The sequence below is a fragment of the Zalophus californianus genome, chromosome 2 (genome assembly GCF_009762305.2).
Source record: "Zalophus californianus isolate mZalCal1 chromosome 2, mZalCal1.pri.v2, whole genome shotgun sequence".
NCBI classification, from domain to species: Eukaryota; Metazoa; Chordata; class Mammalia; order Carnivora; family Otariidae; genus Zalophus; species Zalophus californianus.
Genome location: NC_045596.1, coordinates 175,113,374 through 175,135,156, shown reverse-complemented (window position 1 = coordinate 175,135,156; position 21,783 = coordinate 175,113,374). Strand labels below are relative to the sequence as shown.

Genomic DNA, 21,783 nt, shown 5'->3' with positions numbered 1-21,783 from the left:
GCACATTCCTTTCTGCAAGATCAAGCAGGAGCATTCCCCCCACTCCCACCCCTGCAGCCCAGCAGGTTTCTTTCCCATTCTCAGCGCTGACAAAGCTGACAAAGCTGAGGACCAAGGGTCTAAGGAACAGGAGAGAGATGGGACAGCCAGGGAGCAGCCTCTACAAATGCTCAGCTGGGGCCCCTGGCGGCACATGGACGCCTCAGGCCCTGGCCCTTACTGACCTGGCAGGAGGATCGTCTTGATGCCTTTTACTGCACCTGCCGGACTCCACACCCACATGAGCCTGCAGAGCCGCAGCTCAGGATGATCTGCGATCTATGAAGGGTGGCTTATGGTTTTCTGCCAACTTCAGGCGTTGATAGCCGTGAGGACAGCGATTATCACCCACCCCTCGTCCCCCAAAAGGGAGGGGAGAAAATCCACAGTGCTCCATTCAGAGTAACACCAACAACCAACAGTAACCATTAACTAGCCTTGGTGGGCACTGCCATTTATGTCCCTTTTACAAGAGGACCATCCACCGGAAGCAGGTCCCAGTTACACCGTCCTGTGTCCGGGAGCGTCCGTATGACCATAGAAGACCAATTTGCAGCTTGCCTCAGCCCATCTGGGACCTTCCGCCGCTGGGGCAGCGAACAGGACAGGCAGCTTGCCCCGAAGGAGATTCCCTTCCTCTCCAGCCTGCCTTGGGCCACTATGCTGACGGCCATAGGTGACATGCAAGTGACAAGACTGGATGGTACCAGTCTAGTGTGAACACCAGGCAGATTCCCACTGACCGGTGAAACACCAGCTTTGTGACCGTATGAAAACGGTCTTTTCTGTCATTCTCTTGAGCAGGAATAGTCTATCTTTTGGAATTGGGAAATTGGGATAAGAAAAAGGTTTGTTCCCTCTGCTTCTGTGCATAATGTCCCAGGTGAGCAGACCCCTGGAACGTGGCCACTAAGCCATCTGGTTACCAAGTGACCCTTCTTGTTCTCTTGTTCACTTGTACCCTTTGTGAGCACAAGACTATATAAAGCTATAAAACTGACACCTGAAATTAAATACTATGCCTTCCACCTCTGGGACAAAACTGCTAATTAATTTGGAAAAGAACCTTAAAACTTGCAAAATGAAAGTTACACTTGCAGATAATCATCCAGATTCACTGGACCCAGCACTTGGATCAACTGGCAATCACCGCCCTCATCTGTGAGGTTCGCCCAAAGCCCAGGACCCCATGGCATCTTTGGGTCCTGACTTGTGTGACAGAAGGAACATTCTTGAGAATGGAGGGGGCGTAGCGGATTTCCCTGAATTCTGTATCTCTACACAGGTTTCGGGGCGACAGGAATCCACTAGCTATTCCCGAGGGCTCTGGGCAGGGCATGCTTAGTGTGAGGAGTGTGTTCAGATTTCCCCGTGTTCCACACCACTGGGGAGTCCGGATGTTGAATAAAAAGGGCATTCCTACCCGGTTTGAAGAGTGGCGGCACATGGTTGCTCTTGACCTTCAACTCCAGATCTGGCGCCCTCTCTTAATACCACACACTTCCAACATCCTTAGAAGGCACAAGAACACTTGTTACTGGTGAGGCATTATCTGAAACCGTCCCCAAGACGCCTACACTAAAACACACTGATGGTCTTGGGGTCATGAGTTCGAGCCTCAAGTAGGGCATACAGATCACTTTAAGAAATGTGCACTCATTCGACACAACACTCCCGGGACAGCACAGGGGCACATGATCCAAGGTCCAGTCTGTGTAAACGTGGGTCCTAGAAGTCCTAGGCCCCGCCCTTCCCCCCGCCTCCCACGGAACACCTACCGGTAAAAGCCCAGGACAAGCTCACAAAACACACCGGAAGGAACATCACGTCCTACGTGAAGCCCCCAGGACGGCAGTGCATTGATGATGGGCCATCACTGCTGTCCACACGACACAACTCCAGCCTTGCCGCACGGGGACTATGCTGGCCGTGGCTTGTTAACAACCCAAAAAAGCCTCAGAAAACCCAAAATCTTCCTGGCAAATGAAACCTATAAAAACAGCAGCTACAGGGAAGAGGGGACACTGAGTCTCCGCTGTGCCGCAGAAAATCGTCATTAGCGGGTAGGAATTGAATTTATAAAGCCAAAGGCCATAATCCCCCATTCAGAACAGGGTTTGTCTGCTTGTGACCTCAGACAGCTCCCCAAACAAATGGAGGACTGCATGTCCTCAGTGCCCTCCCCGCGAGCACAGCCTGGAAGCAGTGGGTACCCCTGCCCGGCCTTCTCGCAGGGACTCTGCTCCCCTGCTGCTGAGCGCCACTCCGTCCCCAGGTCCCACCACCATCTCGCCACACTGCTAGGGGGTGAGGGCAGGGGCTGGATGTTCATGATTACGTTTTGTCCAGGCACAACTACATTTCTCTTAGCTCTCCCCTAAAAGCCTCGAATGATTGTCCCTCAATTACAGATCAAAATGCACCCCAGATTGTCTTCACCTCCGAAACCAGCCAGCCATGCCCACTCCCACTTGCTTCTAGGTGGCCAGCAGGTCCGGCAGAGATGGGCAGCGGCAAGAATGGGACTTCCACTCTAACTTGAATTTCGAGTGGGCATGTTTTTAGACACCCAGAGGAACTGGTAAAAGACGTCCTTTTTAATGCGACACAACCAGGGCCCTCTCACGATTTCCCACAAAGACTACATCTCTCTCCGGGTGTCACCAGGTGCCCCGACCCCCAGACCACCAGAAGGGGTAGATGGAGAAATTTCTCTCCCACATAGCAGGCAGAGGGGATCAAGGCATAACAAAAAATTGCAAGTGAATGAGGTAAAGCTACAGAATTTGCAGGTGTGACAATTTAGCAAAATACTGCATTTCTACATCTCAATTTCCGCCTTTCTGAAAGGAGTTTAGACAAGATAAAAGAAATCAACAAGCCAGGGCGCCTGGGTGGCTCAGTTGGTTAAGCGACTGCCTTCGGCTCAGGTCATGATCCTGGAGTCCCAGGATCGAGTCCCGCATCAGGCTCCCTGCTCGGCGGGGAGTCTGCTTCTCCCTCTGACCCTCCCCGCTCTCATGCTCTCTGTCATTCTCTCTGTCTCAAAAGTAAATAAAATTAAAAAAAAAAAACTAAAAAAAAAAAATCAAGCCAGTTTACAGTACTGGGAGCACAGGCTTAGCTCGAAACTACTACTAACACACCTAGCAGGAAAGTATCTGATCTTAGACTGTGATGGCGGCCACCAGGTATGTGTCCTTGCAAAACAAGATGAAGTGTTTGAGATACCCAAAATGCATTTCCAGACCTAACCAATGAAATAGGATGGTGACAGGTGACATCACCAAATGGCGACCTAGGTCATTCCTGATTTTGCTCCCTGTCACAAGAACAACTTATAAGGACAAGACCACTGAGAGAATTCTGGAACACAAGGGGGAGGCTGAAGCACCCTCCTGCACCATGGAGACTAAGACAGACCGTATCAGAAAAATAAAGGGAGCAGCTACTGTCTGCACCGCCCCTCCCCTTGGCCTTAGTTCCTCTGGTGGGAAAAACTCCCAGTGTGGCCAGCAAGCTTCCCAACATTGTGGGTCACTTCCTAGGAGCCCCAACTCGGGCCCGGCTGCACCAGGATTTCAGGGGCATCTGCGGAGTTTGACCACTGGGAATCTGACCGTGACAGAGAAGGGAGGAAGGGCTTTCAACAACCAGCATTCAGATCTTGGCGGCCCAAGCTCCTACCTACAGCACCCAAGCAGCAGTCCCAACCAGTAGCTCTGTTCATCTGCAGAAGGAAGTCGGTGATGTGCTCTGACCGGGGGGCTGAGTGGGGAGCAGGGCTGCCTGATCTAGGTCCTCAAATGAAGCGATTTTCCAGCCCTGGAGGGAGTGGAGCCATAAGCCTGCCCAATGCTGAGTGTAGCTCTTGACCCTGCCTGACCAGAAAGCCCGGCCAGGATACGTGGAAAGCTGCACACCCCACAACGCGCAGAGTCTGGGAGGCAGGCCTCAGGAGTCTGTAGAGCAAATGGGCCTGTTCGGCCAGAGAACGTGGGGTGTGGGTTGGCTTGAGTCAAGACAACAGTCTTACTGACCTTGAAGCTCGTTCTGCTGAGCTTGGGCAGGGAAACGAATCCGTAGCCCCACCCACTGCTGAATACAGCTTTCAGCCCGCCCACCAGGGAACCTCACCAGAGCACTCAGGGAGCTGCCTGGACCACCCAACAACCCTGCTTACCGTAGCACTTGAACGGAGAACACAGAGCACACTCCCCGTCCACAGGGTAAAACCATGGGCCCCGACTAGCCAGGGAATTCAGGGTAGAGTCATGCCTGACTTGGGTACCAAACACTAAGCCATGGAGGCCCTGGGGCCTTGTCCTGCTGCCCGAGGAGGGCAGAGAGGCTAATTCATAGCCCCGCCTGAGTGTAGGACCCAGTCCTGCCCATCTAGAAAGCCTGACCAGAGAACCCAGGCAACTGCGGAGTCCATCCTCTAGACTCACCTTGGCAGGGAACCAAGCCAGCAGTCCTATCCAACTGTTCTCAGGCAGCAACACCCCCAGCCTCCCTGACCTCAGAGCTTGGGCGATGGCTTCATCAAAAACAGAGCTGATAGCAAGCCCTACCTGCCCAATGATGTGACTAGCAGACACATCCAGAAGCCCAAACTAAGCTGACTGATGAGGAACTGTCTCTGCTAAAGTAAACATGTATACTCCAAAAGAAATGGAGATCTACAGACTCTCCAAGACTTCAAAATAATCCTCTTAACAACGTCAAAAAATAAATGAACAAAATGAGAAGTTCAACAAAGAAATAAAAATCCCAGAGCTGAAAATACAATGACTGCACTGAGGCATTTAATAAAGAATTTCCAAAGTAGAAGAATCAGCAACCTGGGGGAAAGGGCACTAGAAATTATCCAGTCAGAGGAGCAAAAAGAAAAAAGAATGAAAAAAGAGTTAAGGGGCGCCTGGGTGGCTCACTTGGTTAAGCGACTGCCTTCGGCTCAGGTCATGATCCCGGAGTCCCGGGATCGAGTCCCACATCGGGCTCACTGCTCAGCAGGGAGTCTGCTTCTCCCTCTGACCCTCCCCCCTCTCATGCTCTTTCTCTCTCTCAAATAAATAAATAAAATCTTTAAAGAGAGTTAAGAATACCTATGGGATTTACTGGACACAATCAAAAGAAACAATATTCGTGTGATGGGAATTCCAGAAAATGAAAAAGAGAGAAAGTAGATTTAAAGCAATAATGGCAGAAGACTTTCCAAACCTGGGAGAGAAGTGGACATCCAGATCCCTGAGGCCCAAAGGACCCCAATTAGGCTGAACCCAAATAAGGATACACCAAGACACATTTTTAAAAAATCATCAAAAGTCAAAGAATTTTGAAAGCAGCAAGAGTAAAGGAAATTACATACAAAGGAACCCACATAAGACTATCAGAGGATTTTTTAAGATTTATTTATTTATGGGGCGCCTGGGTGGCTCAGTCGGTTAAGCATCTGCCTTCAGCTCAGGTCATGATTTCAGGGTTCTTAAGGGCTTCCTGCTCAGCGGGGAATCTGCTGCTCCCTCTGGCCCTCCCCCCACCTCGTGCTGTCTCCCTCAATATTTATTTGACAGAGAGAGCGAGCACAGGGCAGGGGGGAGGGGGGCAGAGGGAGAGAGAATCCCAAGCTGACTCCATGCTGAGCACAGAGAGCTCAATCTCACAACCTGAGCCAAAACCAAGAGTCAAACACTTAACCCACTGTGCTACCCAGGCACCCCTAATCAGAGGATTTCTAATCAGAAACATTTTAGGCCAGGGAAGAATAGGATGACATATTCAAAATGTCGGGGCGGGGGGAAACTGTCAACCAAGAATTCTATACTTGGAAAAGTTGGCCTTTAGAAATGAGGAGAAATACTTTCCCAAACAAAAGCTGAGGTGGTTCAACATTACTAGACCTGCCTAATAAGAAATGCTAAAGGGAGTTCTTAGGAGGGAAGTAAAAAAGGTGCTAATTAACACTGAAAAAACACAGAAAGCATAAAACTCACTGATAATGGTAAATACAGTCAAAATTAGATTCTGTAACATAGTAATAGCAGTGCATAGTTCACTTACAACTCTAGTTTAAAAGTTTAAAAAAACAGAAAAAAGAAACAAAATAATCTGTTATTAGTTACACAATATTAAAAATATGTAAACAATATCAATAACCTAAAATGTGAGCAGAAGGATAACTGTAAAGTTTAGAAATCCTATTGAAGTTATCAGGTTAAAATAAGGTGTTATAATTTTAAGATATTTTACATAAGCTTCATGGTAACCACAAGGGAAAAATGTACAGTAATTACACAAAAGAACATGATAAAGAAGTCAAAGCATACTGATACCAAAGGACATCAAAACACAAAAAAAGACAAAATTTGAAACAAGGAACAATGGATCTACAAAACTACAAAAATGGATCTAAAAAATTTTTAACAAAATAGCAACAATAAGTCTCTACCTGTCAATAATTACTTTAAGCGTAAATGGATTAAATTCTGCAAATGAAATACACAGAATACCTTGACTGTATTAAAAAACAAGATCCAATGAAATGCTGCCTACAAGACACTCACTTTAGCCTTAAAGACACACACAGAATAAGATTGAAGGGATGGTAAAAGATACTTTAAGGAAATTATATCAAAAACAAAAAAAAAGAAGTAGGTATATATATATCAGACAAAACTCAAAAATGGTAAAAAGATACAAAGGTCATCATAGAATGATAAAGGGGTCAATCTTTCAAGGAGATAAAACAATTGTAAATATTTATGCACCAATATCAGAGCACCCAAATATATAAAGCCAAAACTAACAGAGCTAAAAGAAAAAATAAACAGCAATATATTAATAGTTGCGGGCTTTAATACCCCACTTTCCACAATGGATGGATCATCCAGACAGAGAACCAGTAGGAAACGACAGATCTGAACAATACTTACAGACCAAATGGACCTAACAACCAAATATAGAATGTTGTATCTGACAAGAGCAAGCTACATATTCTTCTCAGGCACACAGGGAACATTTTCTAGGATAAACCATATGCTAGGCCAAACAAGTCTTGGTAAATTTTTTTTTAAAGATTTCTATTTGGGGCACCTGGGTGGCTTAGTTAAGCATCTGCCTTCGGCTCAGGTCATGATCCCAGTGTACTGGGATCGAGCCCCGCATCAGGCTCCCTGCTCAGCGGGGAGTCTGCTTCTCCCTCCCCCAATCTCCCTGCTTGTGTTCCTTCTCTGTGTCTCAGTGTCAAATAAATAAAATCTTTAAAAAAAATTTTTTTTTATTTATTTGACACAAAGAGAGAGAGAGAGAGAGAGAGAGAGAGAGAGAGAGAGTGTGTGTGTGTGTGTGTGTGTGTGTGCGCGCGCAAGACAGCACAAGCAGGGGGAGCTGCAGAGGGGGAGGGAAAAGCAGACTTCCTGCTGAGCAGGGAGCCTGACATGGGTCTTGATTCCAGGACCCCAAGATCATGACCCAAGCCAAAGGCAGATGCTTAACCAACTAAGCCATCCAGGTGCTCAAGTCTTAGTAAATTTAAGAAGGTTAAAATCATGCCACGTATCTTCTCCGACCACAATGGTATGAAACTAGAAATCAACAAGAGAAGGAAAATGGAAAAATTCACCAATACATGGAAATTGAACACTCTCCTGAACCACCAGTGGATCAAAGAAATTAAATGAGAAATAAAGTATCTTGAGACAAAAATGGAAACACAATCTACCAAAACTTATGGGATGCAGCAAAAGCAGTTTTGTTTTGATTTTTTTAATTTGAGAGAGAGAGAGAGAGAGAGTGCACACATAAGCAGGGGGAGTGGCAGGCAGAGGGAGAGGGAGAAGCAGGCTCCCTGCTGAGCAGAGAGCCCAATGTGGGACTCGATCCCAGGCATGACCTGAGCCAAAGGCAGATGCTTAACTGACTGAGCCACCTAAACACCAGCAAAAGCACTTCTTAAAGGAAAATTCACAGCAGTAAACACCTACAGTTAGAAACAAGACAGACCCCAAATAACCCAACTCTAAGCATTAAAGAATTAGAAAAAGAACAGTGAGCCAAAAGTGAACAAGAGGAAAGAAATAATAAAGATTAAAGCAAAACTAAATATGACAGGGGCACCTGGGTGGCTCAGTTGGCTAAGCATCTGCCTTCGGTTTAGGTCATGGTCTCAGGGTCCTGGGCTCCCTGCTCAGTGGGAAGTCTGCTTCTCCTCCTGTCCCTCCCCCTGCTCATGCTCACTCTCTCTCAAATAAATAAAATCTTAAAAAAAATTAAAAAGCTAGATGTGAAAATTAAAAAAAAAATTGATAGAGAACAGAAAAATAGAAAAGATTAACCAAAGAGATGGTTCTTTGAAAAGATAAAATTGACAAACATTTAGCTAGACTAACCAAGAAAAAGAGAGATTCCAAATAAAATTATAAATGAAAAAGGAGGGTGCCTGGGTGGCTCAGTCGTTAAGCGTCTGCCTTCGGCTCAGGTCGTGGTCCCAGGATCCTGGGATCGAGCCCCGCATCGGGCTCTCTGCTCGGCAGGAAGCCTGCTTCTCCCCCTCCCACTACCCCTGCTTGTGTTCCCTCTCTCACTGTGTCTCTGTCAAATAAATAAAATCTTTAAAAAAAAAAAAAAAAGGAAAAGGAAACATTACAACTGGTATCACAGAAGTACAAAGGATCCTAAGAGGCTACTATGAACAACTGTACACCAAACTGGTCAACCTAGAAGAAATGGAAAAAAATTTGTTTTGTTTTGTTTGTTTTTGTAAGTAAGCTCTATGCTCAACATGGGGCTTAAGTCAGGACTCCAGTATCAAGAGTTTTGTGCTCTACTGACTGAGGCAGCCAGGCTCCCCAAAATGGAAAATATTATTGTAAATACAACCTACCATGTCTGAATCGAGAATAAGTGGAAAATCTAAATAGACCAATTACTAGTAGGAAACTGAATCAGCAATCAAAAATCCCCCAACAAAGAAAAGCCCAAGACTAGATGGCTTCAAAGAATGAATTTTACCAAATATTTAAAGAATTAATGCCAGTCCTTCTCAAACCTTTCCAAAAACTCAAAGAGGAGACAACACTCCCAAACTCATCTTACAAGGCAAGCATTACAATGGTACCAAAGCCAAAATAGGACATTACCAGAAAAAACTATAGGCCAATATCCGTGATGAACACAGATGCAAAAATTCTCAGTAAAATACTGGTAAACCAAATTTGGCAACACATTAAGCTCTTTCATAATGATCAAGTGGGATTTATCCTTAAGATGCAAGGATGGTTTAATATATGCAAATCAGTGTGATACATCACATTAATAAAATGAAAGAAAAAATCTATATAGATACAGAAAATGCATTTATCAAAATTCAACATCCACTTATGATAAAAACTCAACAAATCAGATACAAAAGGAACATACCCCAACACAGTTAAGGCCATATATGACAAGCCCACAGCTAACATCATATTTAATGGTGAAAGATTAAAAGCTTTTCCTTGAAGATCAGGAACAAGACAAGGGTGCCCAATCTCACCAATCCTATTCAACATAGTACTGGAAGTGCTAACCAGAGCAATCAAGCAAGAAAAATAAGTATCAGAACTAGAAAGGAAGTAAAACTGTCCCTATTTGCAGATGACATGATTTTATAGAAAGAAAATCCTAAAGACTACACCAAAAAAACTGCTGGATCTAATTCAGTGAAGTTGCAGGAAACAAAATTAACATGTAAAAATCAGCAACTTTCCTATAAAACTAACAACAAATTATCTGAAAAAGAAAAAAGAAAATCCCATTTTCAAAAGCATCAAAAACAAATAAAGTACTTAGGAATAAAGTTAACCAAGGGGGTGAAAGAGCTCTAGACTGAAAACTACAAGACACTGATGAAAGAAATCAAGACAAATAAATGTAAAGGTATCTTGTGTTCATGGACTAGAAGAATAAATATTGTTAAAATGTCCATACTACCCAAAGCAATATACAGATCTTATCAAGATTCCAATGGCATTTTCTACTGAAGTAGAAAAAACACTCTTAAAATTTATAAGGTACCACAAAAGACTCCAAATAGCCAGAGCAATCTTGAGAAAGAACAAAGTGAGAGGCATCACACTTCCTGATTTCAAGCTGTATTATAATGCTATAGTAAACTGAAACAGTATCAAATATTATTAATAGTGTCAACTACAATTTGATAAGGGAGCCAAGAACTCTCAATAAAGAGTCACTTCAATAAATGGTGCTGGGAAAATTGGGTACTCATACATAAGAGAATGAAACTAGACCTCTACCTTATGCCACTCCCAGAACTTAATTCAAAATGGATTAAAGACTTAAATATAAGAGTAGAAACCATTAAACTCCTAAAAAAAACACAGGAGAAAAGCTCTCTGACGTGGATCTTAGCAATCATTTTTCAGATAATCACACCTAAAGCATAAGCAACAAATAAAAAATAAACAAATGGGACTATATAAAACTAAAAAGCTTCTGCACAGCAAAGAAATAATCAAAATGAAAAGGCAACATATGAATTGGGAAAAAATATTTGCAAACCATGTATCTAATAAGAGGTTAACATTCAAAAATATAAAACTCCTACAACAGCAAAAAAAAAAAAAATCCAACTAAAAACTGGGCAAGACCTGAAAGAGACATTTTTCTAAAGAAAATATAAAAATGGCCAACAGGCACATGAAAGATGCTGAACATCACTAATCATTAGAGGAATGCAAATTAAAATCACAATGAGGTATTCTGATGCCATTAGAATGGCTAGCATCAAAAAGAAATAAACGCTGGCAAGGATGTGGAAAAAAGGGAACCCTTGTACACTGATGGTGGATTTGTAAACTGGTACTGCCACTACAGAAAATATGGAGTTTCCTCAAAAAAATTAAAAACAGAATTACCAAGTGATCTAGCAATCCCACTTCTGGGAATATATCCGAAGTAAATAAAAACAGTATGTGTAAGAGCTATCTGCACCCCATGGAAACAACCTAAGCGTCTATCAACAGATGAGTGAATAAAGATGTGGATGGAACAGAATATTATTCTATAATGGAATACTTCAGCTGTAATAAGGATGAAATCTGCCATTTGAAATAACATGGATGGACCTTGAGGGCATTACACTAAGTGAAATATGACAAAGGAAAATACTATATGCTCTCACTTATATGTGAAACCAAAAAAATAAAAACTCACAGAAGAAATCATATTCGTGGTTACCAGAGGGAGGGGTGGGGCCGGGGAAACTGGGTGGAGGTGGTCAAATGGTACAAATTTCAGTTCCAAGATAAGTAAGGACTGGGATGTAATGTACAGCGGGATGATGACAGTTAACCCTGCTCTGTGGCATATATTAAGAATAAGTTCTATGAGTTCTCATCACATGGAAAAAAATTTTTCTATTTTTTGTACCTATAGGAGATGATGGATGTTAACTACTTACTGTAGTTATCATTTCCTAACATATATAAGTCAAATCGTTATGCTGTACGCCTTAAACTCATGCTGTATGTCAACTCTACCTCAGTATTACTGGAAAATAAAACAGAATGAGGTATACAGGCCACCAAAAGTAAGCATACTTGGAGATAAGCTAGCTTCAGAATTTTTACAAGAAAACTAGTTTTATGTCCTAAGACATTAAAAGTTCCTTACTGGCAAAAAAACAAAAACAAAAAAACCTGGTAACAAAGACACATTGAGTTTCCAGTGTTCTAAATTACCGTGGGGACCCTCAGCTTTACATCTTCTAGGGCCATGTTTTGGGGCTGGGATGTAAAAAAGAGGAAACAGAAACAGGACTACGTAAATGGACGAGAAACAGAAGGATAAAAAGAACTAAAACAGCAAAAAAAGCTCATCATCTGCACAAAGTACTTACTGCTCTGGGTTACCATCACACCTTTCTTGAGAACACTGAACCTTTTTATAATCCACTGCAATTTCAATTTACAATATGAGGACTCTAAGAGCCAACCCAAAGGATCACCGTACCAAGGAACAAGCGGAGGTAAGGAAAACAGGTAGCTTACCACAGAAGGCTGCAATAACCACAAAGACTTCCTTCCTATATATCACCATGACTGCTAAGAACCCACATCTTATGTGGGTTGATAATGGCTCTGAGCTCAACCAGTGATGGGAAGACAGAGGGAGTCTCCCCTAGAAAAAAATCAGGGTCAAATCCCATGAGGGTTGGAACAGGGTAAAGATGACGTTCAGGTTGGCAAGAAGACTCTACCTATCTTTGTTGGAGATGGCATGAGCCCATGACTTGCAAAATCCAAGCAGCTCAGTACTGATTTAGGCTTTAAAAAAAAACATTAAAAATCACGTTGTGTATCTTTATTGTCACATTTGCTAACAAGAGGCACATCTTGTGTTCCAATTGTGAGATCCATATGCTCAGCACCACAGCACAAATCACAGTCTTCAACAACATCCCAAACATGCATCCTGTGGGAGTTAAAGACCGGAGCTGCCATCTGCCATTGCCAAGGACAGAAAGAAACAAACTGAATTCACTAACATCTTAGAGTTCCTTCTACAATGATTTTATTATAAATATGCTCTTCTGGAATAAACAAATATTGCATTCAAGACTATTTATCTGCAAACTTGTTCTAAAGTAATAAAGGAAGAGAAATGGAACCAGGAACCACTTAGAAATAGAGATAAGTAGCAAAGACACTTGCATGCCATGCTAAGCGCCTTTCCCCCAGAAGTAACAGAGGTTAACAAGGAATATCACATATCTCATTAGCCCATTCAATTAAAGTAAGCTTTGAGTTTGGTAATTTGCTCTTGTTCTGTAAACTGAACTGCTCCTCTCCTCAGTCCTAAGAAGTAGAATGGGAAGACAGTCTTCAGACCCCAGCATCAACAAGAAAGATCTTGACTTTGTTAACTCTTTGCTCATGAACAAAACTGTTTGCTATTTGCCAGGAGCAATGTCAGAGTAGTCCTTCAGCACTCCAGCCAGATGTTCGTTGTGGGTCTTAAACCGTCGCTTTTTCTGTGAAGCTGGCTTTTTCCTCCTCTGAATAGGGGCCTACAAGAAAAGGTAAAAACAGAAACAGCTACTCAGAAGGGCTGAATAGCAAGGATTTACTAATGATGTGCAGAAACCTTTCTTCCTGCTCGGTGGCCCAGCTGCCCACGCCAACCCCCAGCAAGCACCCCAACCACAGACGTGCACACGGCCACCGGGAATAACGGGGCTGGCACAAGAAACTCCCCAGAACGATTCTCGATACTTAGGTTTAAAAATCATCCACCATTACCAACAAAAAAAGATCTGAAGTAAATATGGCAAAATACAGAAATACAGCAAAACTGGGAAGTGGCTACGCACACAAAGATGTGTTAATTATTATTCTCCATTCTCTTCTGTGTCCTTGAAATTTAAAATCATATGATTTAAAAAAAAGTCAACAAACTAAGCAACGATAGGAGAAAATAGCTCATAAAGTGCTGCAATTACACTAATTCATGGAGATCACTGGGCAATAAATCCAACCTTTTAGGGAGTCCTACAAATTCACTGAATAAAAATACACACACACAAAATCCCAAAGGCGGCAAGCTACAAAGACCGTCGGGAGACATGGGAAAGGGGGAGGAGCAGAGCAGCTACAGTTAGGGTGTTGGTGAATTATTCCCCAAACTGGTTTTGTCCTTGGACTACAGACAACTGATTAGCTGGCAGAAGGCAATTCCCAAGTCATCTTTCCATTACAAACTCCTCCTTTGATTGGGCTTTGGGACTATATAGTATCTGGTTCCTAAGAAATCTGAAAGTCAACAAGGACAACAAGGTGATCAGGGCTAAGGCGGAGCCAGGGACCAAGACCACAGGGAGCAAGGAAGAGGGGAGCACAATTAAGGTCTTAAAGGCCAAGATGATGAAGCAAGCTCCTTTTAGAAACTGGGAGGGCAACATGTGAACACTAGAAAATGTTGGGTATGACTCGACCTTAAGAGTAGTCCCTGCTAAGACAGGGGCTGGAGGGGTAATGAGGAAAGCTCTCACATGCCTGGGCTGCAGCACCTGGGGACAAAGATCCACTGGCCCCCAATAAATCAAACATGATCTGGTTTGCATCTGACCAAGAACACTGATTAGGACACAGAAAAAAACTGGAAGAGAGAACCAACTACCCGCTCTTCAGAAAGAACAGGAAGCAGGCTCACAGTTCAAAGAACAGAGGATTACTTTTTTTCTTTTTCCTCAAGAGACTACATACCACTTTCTTTGGTCCGGATTCCTGCATGGAAGAAATACCCTGTCGCTTCAGATATTCTTCAATTTTCTCCTCATCCATTGAATCCACAGTGACGCTCCTCCAGAGTTTCTGAAACTCTGCCAACAAGAAACAACAGATGTTTACAAGCTATAGCATTTGTGATAAAAATCCAGGCCTCGCTATTATCTCCTCTGGTCTAAAATTGCACACCTAAGATTTCATTATAAAATCAAAGGAAGTAAGACAAGAACACTCAAATGCTGGACCGTGAGTAGCAGAAGGGGCTGGGAACAGTAGTGTTCTATTTTGAGTCCGGTAATGAAGGGCTGTGCCCCTGAGAACTCCCTGAAGCTGACATTCTCCTTTTAGTCCAAAAAGCAGTTCTCTCCAATGAAACAGTTAAAAACTCCTGCTCAACCCCTGAGCTCAGGATACTCCATTTCCTCTCCCTATCAGTAAAAAGAAACATGAAAGGAGATAGGGAACCAAAATTTTACATGGGGTAAGAAGCTATAACAGTTCATTAACAAGAGAGACTTTTGAAACCAAAGAACCTAGAGATGGGGGACCAAGAGGTCATAAAGACTCTTCAAGAGTTTGGCTCAGTGATTTTATAGAATGGCCTTCACTTTGGGATTGTCTAGTATTTCCTCATGATTATACTGAAGTTATACATTTTTGGCAAGAGTATCACAGAAATGACGTGCCCTTTTCAGTGCAAAGGGTACATGATGTCAATGTCTTATTACTGAGGCTGATAAACTGATCGCTGGTGAGGCTGGTATCTGTCAGATTTCTCCACCATGAAGCTATTATTTTTCCCTTTGTAATTAATGAGGACCTTATGGGGAAATCTACTAAGACTAAGCAAATACTCCACTTCTCATCACACTTTTTGCTAACTTTAGCATCCACTGATAGCTCCTGCCTATAATTATTACTTGTGGGTCTGCCTAATGGCAAATTATTTCCATCATTCCTTCCAGATGTGTAAATTAGAATTCTACTGTAAGGAAGGACTATTCTTTCTCCATTTTTTCAGTTATTTGATGTAGTATGGACTCATGGATACTTATTTTACGGATTAGAATCGATTACTATCATTGTTATTCAAACTTCCTGGCTTTGGTTATTGAGAGCCCCTTCAAACTGTTCCTGTATCTTTTCTACTTGCTTTCCTTTTTGTTTTTTGTTTTGTTAAGCACTTACTTTCTAGTACCAAAAGATGTTCCAAGCTCATGTTATATTTCCCCAAACTTGGAATCAACCATTTCGTCAAGGAGTCCTGACTGCATTTACTGGAGAATGTTATCTAGAAACCGAGATCTGAACACTCTATTTTCTTTTTCTGTCAGTTTGGTTTTTGGTTTTTCTGTTTTCTGAAAATAGCAAATGATTAGGGATATCAAATTTAAAAGCAGATGGACTTATTTTGGCAGAAGATCTCCAAGTATCATGAAAGTCAAGCATGCTCTAAACTATAGTAAATAAAATAAGAACAGATTTAGAAATCTCGTAACAGAAAAGAAAAACAGGCTAGAATTTACAAATTCAGATCGGATCCTCTGAATTGAAGAGATCCCTGTCCCACTTAAGCTAACAATGAAAACTGTGTAACGAAGTATGCCAGCAAAGGAAAGGAAATAAGCAAACTCATTAAAGAGGTTTTATGTAAATTCCTAAATAACTCATTCACGTTTTGGCTATGCCCAGATCTTTCCTGTGAAATGCAAAATTAGCAGACTCGTACAGTACAGCCTGGGAACCAGATGGCCTGGGTGTGAATCCAGACACTCCATTTACTACATAACACGGGGCAAGTCACTTAACCCCTCTGCCTCAGTATCCTGACCTGCAAAACAGCGATAATACCACCTGTCTCACAGAGCTGTAGACATTAGAGTTAATGCATCTCCACAAAGAAAAAAACTGCCTGTTATAGTTACCGTCAGCATCTGACCTCTGTCATCTCTTTTGGGGGTTAATGCCTCTAACGAAAGCAGAAAAAACACCTAAGAAAAGGACTGGCTAACAGATACGGAGTGATCTCATTTATGTAAATTAGAAAAAACTAAAATTCTACAGATTTTTTAAGATTTTAGAGAGCACGCATGCAAGAGCATGAGCAGGGAGGTAGAACAGAAGGAGAGAAGCAGAGTCCCTGCTGAGCACAGAGCCCGATACAAACACACATACATAAGTAATATTTTTTGGGGGGCGGGGAGGAACAGGGTTAAGGTTTTGTTTGAGTAGTTTCTAGCCATCACCATGTTTGATCCGGAGAGGCAAGCAAGGGAGAGAAAATTCTTGGGCCCCCTTTAGAGTCTAAGGCGGTGAAGCTGAAGTGGGCTCCGGGCAGGGTCAAGGTCACAGCTACTAGAGAAGACAACTCTGAAGCAGCTTCATGAAGCTGTGTCCCGGGCAACAGCGGGCCCCAAGCCTGCCTCACACAGTCATGCACAGAGAAGTGTGTCCCAGCCCGCGTGGGGATATGGCAGACCCCTCCCACCCCGCCTGGCCTGCGCCCTCTTAGCTGCACCATTCCCGGTCCCCTTGGGAGCCCACCACCCAACAGGAGTGGAGATGGTAGCTCCCTGTGCACCAGTGTGGCAGCCTCAACAACTGGCCTTCACTGCCTTGATGGCACTCACAAGGTTCTGGGCCAGGCAGATACCAAAGATCTGGAGGAGGGTGATGCCCACAAAGACCCCATGCAGCCTTTACTGTGGATGGAGCCCTGCTGCTCCAGCTCCAGCGTGAGCTGGCTATCGTAGCCCCACTGGGTATTGAGGACATCTTCTGCTGGGTCCCTGGCACAGCGGGAGAAGGGGACCCCGCAGCACTCCTGGCTCAGGTTCAAATCAGTGCAGTTGAAATACAGATTGAGGGGCCAACCATTAGGTCCTTGGGCTCCACAGCAAAACCACCATTCCTGAGCAGAGATTCCTGACATTGTTATTGATGGAAGAAACTGAGCTGGTCTCGAATCCAGTCCTTGCATATGAAGGCCAGGATCCCTGTTGCCAGCTCCAGGAAGAAAATGAGGCTGAGAAACAGGGAGAAAAGCTTGAGCAGGAAGGTGTTCTCCCAGAGAGCCCCAATGCCACTGTCAAAGCCCAGCACCGACACGACCCCTCCAACCGCTACCAACAGCCACACAGGCTCAAGGCCTCCCAGATCTGTCAGTGCTGAGATGTTGCAGAGAACGCCCTTCTCAGCCCAGGCCCAGAGGCCAATGGCCAGGAACAGGGCTCCCAGCATCCAGAAGACAATGTTGAAGCCAAAAAGGCAGTATTGCCCACAGCAGCCGACCTCAGGTTCCTGGAAGTGCAGGTACTAGCCCAGCATGGTGAGCAGCCACCCACTGGCCCAGAAACCAGAGCTGGGGTCAGGCCAGCCCTCCAAGGGCCACCCTGGGCTAGAGCTCCCCAGGCTATACCACATCCTCATTATCCATTCATCAATCAATGGACACTTGCGCTGCTTCCATATCTTGGCAATTGTAAATAATGCTGCTATAAACAGAGGGGTGCATGTATCCCTCTGAGTTCGTGTTTCTGTATCCTCTGGGTAAATACCCAGTAGTAGACTGCTGGATGCGCGCATAGTTCTATTTTTAACTTTCTGATGAACATCCATACTGCCTTCCACAGTGGCTGTACCAGTACATTACTTTTAACCCATGTCTTGATGTTTAAAGTGAGTTTCTTATAGAGAGTATATACCAGGGTCTTGCTTTTGTATCTAATCTGAAAATCTGTGTCTTATTAAGTTTAGACAATTTACATCTGTCTCAATTATTATGTTTGAACAATTTAACAGTGAAAAAGTATGTTAGATGATTTTGGATTTTTAACAGATTAAAGTCTTAATTAGTATGTTTAAATGATTTATACTTAACATAATTATTAATAATGGTTGGAGTAAAATCTATCATCTTACCATTTCTATTCCATGTACTCCTTGTTTTTTTCCTTCTGTTTCGGTGTTCATTTGGATTAAGTGAATGTATTTTTTCTGATTACATTTTCTATCTGTTATTGGCACAGTATACTTTTTTATTGAGATATAACTGACACAACACTGTATTAGGTTTAGGTATAGAACACAATGATTTGATATACACATATATAACAAAACAATTACCAAAGTAATTTAACACTCATCACCACACAATTACAATTTTTTTTTTAATTTTACTTATTTGAGAGAGAGAGAGCGTTCTTGCACACACTCAAAGGGAGAAGCAGACTCCTCACTGAGCAGAGAGCCTGATGCGGGGCTCGATCCCAGGACCCCGAGATCATGATGTGGGCTAAGACGCTTAGCCGACTGAGCCACCCAGGCGCCCCTACAGTTACAATTTTTTCCCTGTGATGAGAACTTTTAAGATCTACTCTCTTTCAAATGTATAATACAGTATTTTTAACTATGGTTACTTCTTTTTCAAAAACAATGGTTTTAGTGGTTGTCCTACGGTTTATAATACACATTTAATTAATCAGAGCCTAGCTGGCAAGTAAATTATACCAATTCACATATAATGTAAAAATGCTATAATTGTGGGGCACCTCGGTGACTTGGTTAAGCATCTGACTCTTGATTTTGGCTCAGGTCAAGATCTCAGGGTCATGAGATTGAGCCCCATGTAGTGTTCCATGTTCAGTGGGTGGGGAGTCTGCATGAGATTCTCTTCTTCGCCTCCCGCCCCACTCCCACACACTAAAATAAATAAATCTTTAAAAATAAAAATTTTTAGGGGCACCTGGGTGGCTCAGTCGTTAAGCGTCCGCCTTCGGCTCAGGTCATGATCCCAGGGTCCTGGGATCGAGCCTCACATCAGGTTCCCTGCTCAGCTGGAAGCCTGCTTCTCCCTCTCCCACTCCCCCTGCTTGTGTTCCCTCTCTGTCTGTCAGATAAATAAATAAAATCTTTAAAAAAATAAAAATAAAAATTTTTAAAAAGATGTTATAAATAGTATCCTTCTCTGACCTTTCCAGCTGTCATAAATTTTACTTTTATATTTGCTGTAAACAAAATATATTTCTAATACTTTTCCTTTATAATCAGTTATCTTTCTTTTTTAAGATTTTATTTATTTGAGAGAGAGAGCAAGAGAGAGCACAAGCGGGAGGGGAGGCGCAGAGGGAGAAGCAGACTCCCCGCTGAGCAAGGAGCCCCATTTGGGGCTTGATCCCAGGACCCTGGGATCATGACCTGAGCCTAAGGCAGACGTTTAACCAACTGAGCCGCCCAAGCGCCCCTTTTCTTTTTTCTTAAGTAGGCTCCATACATGGAGCCCAATGTGAAGCTTGAACTCATGACCCTGAGATCAAGATCTGAGCTGAGATCAAGAGTCGGAGACTTAACCGACTGAACCACCCAGGTGTCCCTTGAGCTTAAAGCAATTAATAAGAAAAAATTTTTAGTATACTTTTAAATGCTTTAATTAGAAAAACATGAATTTTATATTCATCCTCTACAACATACCTACTTATCTGTATAGATCCAAGTTACTATCTAGTATCACATCCCTTTTGCCTGAAAGAATTTCCTTATTGAATCTGGTAATGCAGGTCTTATGACAATGACTTATCTCAGTTTCTCTGGTACCATGAGAATATTACTCTGAAAGACTATTTCTCCATCATTTTTAAGACTGGTTTTAGGGTGCCTGGGTGGCTCAGTTGGTTAAGCCTCTGCCTTTGGCTCAGGTCATAATCTTGGGGTCCTGGGATAGAACCCCACGTCACACTCCCTGCTCAGTGGGGAGTCGCTTGTCCCTCTCCCTCTGCCCCACCCCCCACCCTCTCATTCTCTAAAATAAATAAAATCCTTAAAAAAAAAATTCGGTTTTGCTGGGTACAGAATTCTAGGTTGAAAGTTTTTCCCTCTTGAGGTGCCTGGGTGTTTAAGATGGTTAAGCATCAGATCATGACCTGAGCCAAAGGCAGATGTCCAACCGAATGAGCTACCCAGGTGCCCTACCTTCAGTATTTTCTCATCATCATCAACTTTCAGCAGTTTGAATATAAATGCCTGGGTGCTTTTCTTGTCATTTGTTTTGGAGGATTATCTTGCTTCATTCTCTGAGCTTCTAGGATCTTTGGTGCAGTGTTTACCATTAGTTTTTCAAAATCCTTGGCCATTATTTCTTCTGCCCTATTCTCTCTTCTCCTTCTGGGATTTGAATTATACATTCTGACCATGTGATATTATCTCACAGCTTTCTCTCTGCATTTTAGTTTAGATAATTTGCACAGGCCTATGTTCAAGTTTACTAGTTCTTCCTTTGGTTATGCCAAGTATACTGATGAGCTTATGAAAGGCATTCTTTGTCTGTTACTGTGTTTTTCACTACAAAAATTTTCATTTGGGGGCACCTGGGTGGCTCAGTCAGTTAAGCATCTGCCTTCAGTTCAGGTCATAGCCTCAGGGTTCTGGGATCAAGCCCCACATTGGGCTCCCTGCTCAGCGGGGAGTCTGCTTCTCCCTCTACCTCTGTGCTCTTTTCTCTCTCTCAAATAAAAATCTTAAAAATAAAAAAATAAAAAATTTTTCATTTGATTTTCTTATAATGTCTACCTCTGAAATATCCTACACGATTGTGCATGTTGCCTGCCTTTTCTACCAGAGGCCTTAACGTATAGTTACCTTAAATTCCATGTCTAACAATTTCCAGTACCTGTGTCCCACGAATTTTGTTAATTCCCTTATCTCAATACTCTATCACTTTTCTCCTTATTTTTATGCCTCATACACACACACACACATACACACACAAATATATACTGAAAGCAGGATATCCTCTGTAGGACAACTGAGACTGAGATAAACAGTCTTTGTGTCTGGATATGACCCTATCTTTCCTTATGCTAGGCCTTCAGGGTGTGGATGTAGAGTCATTCTATTGTCAGAACATGAGCTTGGTTTGGAATCTGTTGCTGCTATGGATACCTATAATGCACCACAGGCTTCAAACTGCTCTAGCCACACCTTGTAAAGTTTAGGGTAGAGGCTTGTTTGCCAGAGAGTTTTTCTCAGTGTCTACTCAACCTACAGTTTTAGGTCTTCCATTTAGCATGCATCTCATACAGTCTCTCTGCCTCCAAGCTCCTGCAACTCTCACGGAATTCCATTGTTACCCATTACTCTACATCTCTTAGCCTGGTATGGAGTGGGAGTTCTCTGAAATTATGACTAAGCCTTGGTGACAGTCAAGTACTATGTTCTTGGTATCTGGCATATGGCCTTCTCAATGTTCCTGCCCAGCACATGTTACTGCCCCTTCCCCAGGGGTAGAAGGTTTTCTTTCTGTTCCATTCCCCCTGCAAGTTAGGGCTTCTGTCTCATAGCAGAGAGGCAGGAAGAAGCCTCAGACAGGGCTTCATGTCTTTCCTGAAACATCTACCATTGCCCTCCTGCAGACCTGCCCAGTGAGGGCAGTACCCAGTCCTATCCTCTTTTTTATAAGGATCCA

The 21,783-nt window shown here is 43.1% G+C and overlaps 1 protein-coding gene and 1 pseudogene across 2 annotated transcripts in view; both read right to left on the bottom strand.

Annotated features, from left to right (window-relative positions):
- Nucleotides 1–12,589: 12,589 nt before the first annotated feature.
- Nucleotides 12,590–21,783, bottom strand: part of GTF2E2 (general transcription factor IIE subunit 2) — a 69,128-nt gene continuing 59,934 nt past the window's right edge. For both annotated transcript variants that reach the window (XM_027599566.2, XM_027599565.2), the window contains 2 exons: nt 14,304–14,419; nt 12,590–13,108 (listed from right to left, as the gene is read on the bottom strand). In XM_027599566.2, coding sequence (XP_027455367.1) covers nt 12,992–13,108; nt 14,304–14,419 — 233 coding nt within the window. In that variant the 3' untranslated portion in view covers nt 12,590–12,991. The remainder of the gene's footprint in view (nt 13,109–14,303; nt 14,420–21,783) is intronic.
- LOC113924457 lies at nt 14,717–17,651 on the bottom strand (annotated as a pseudogene).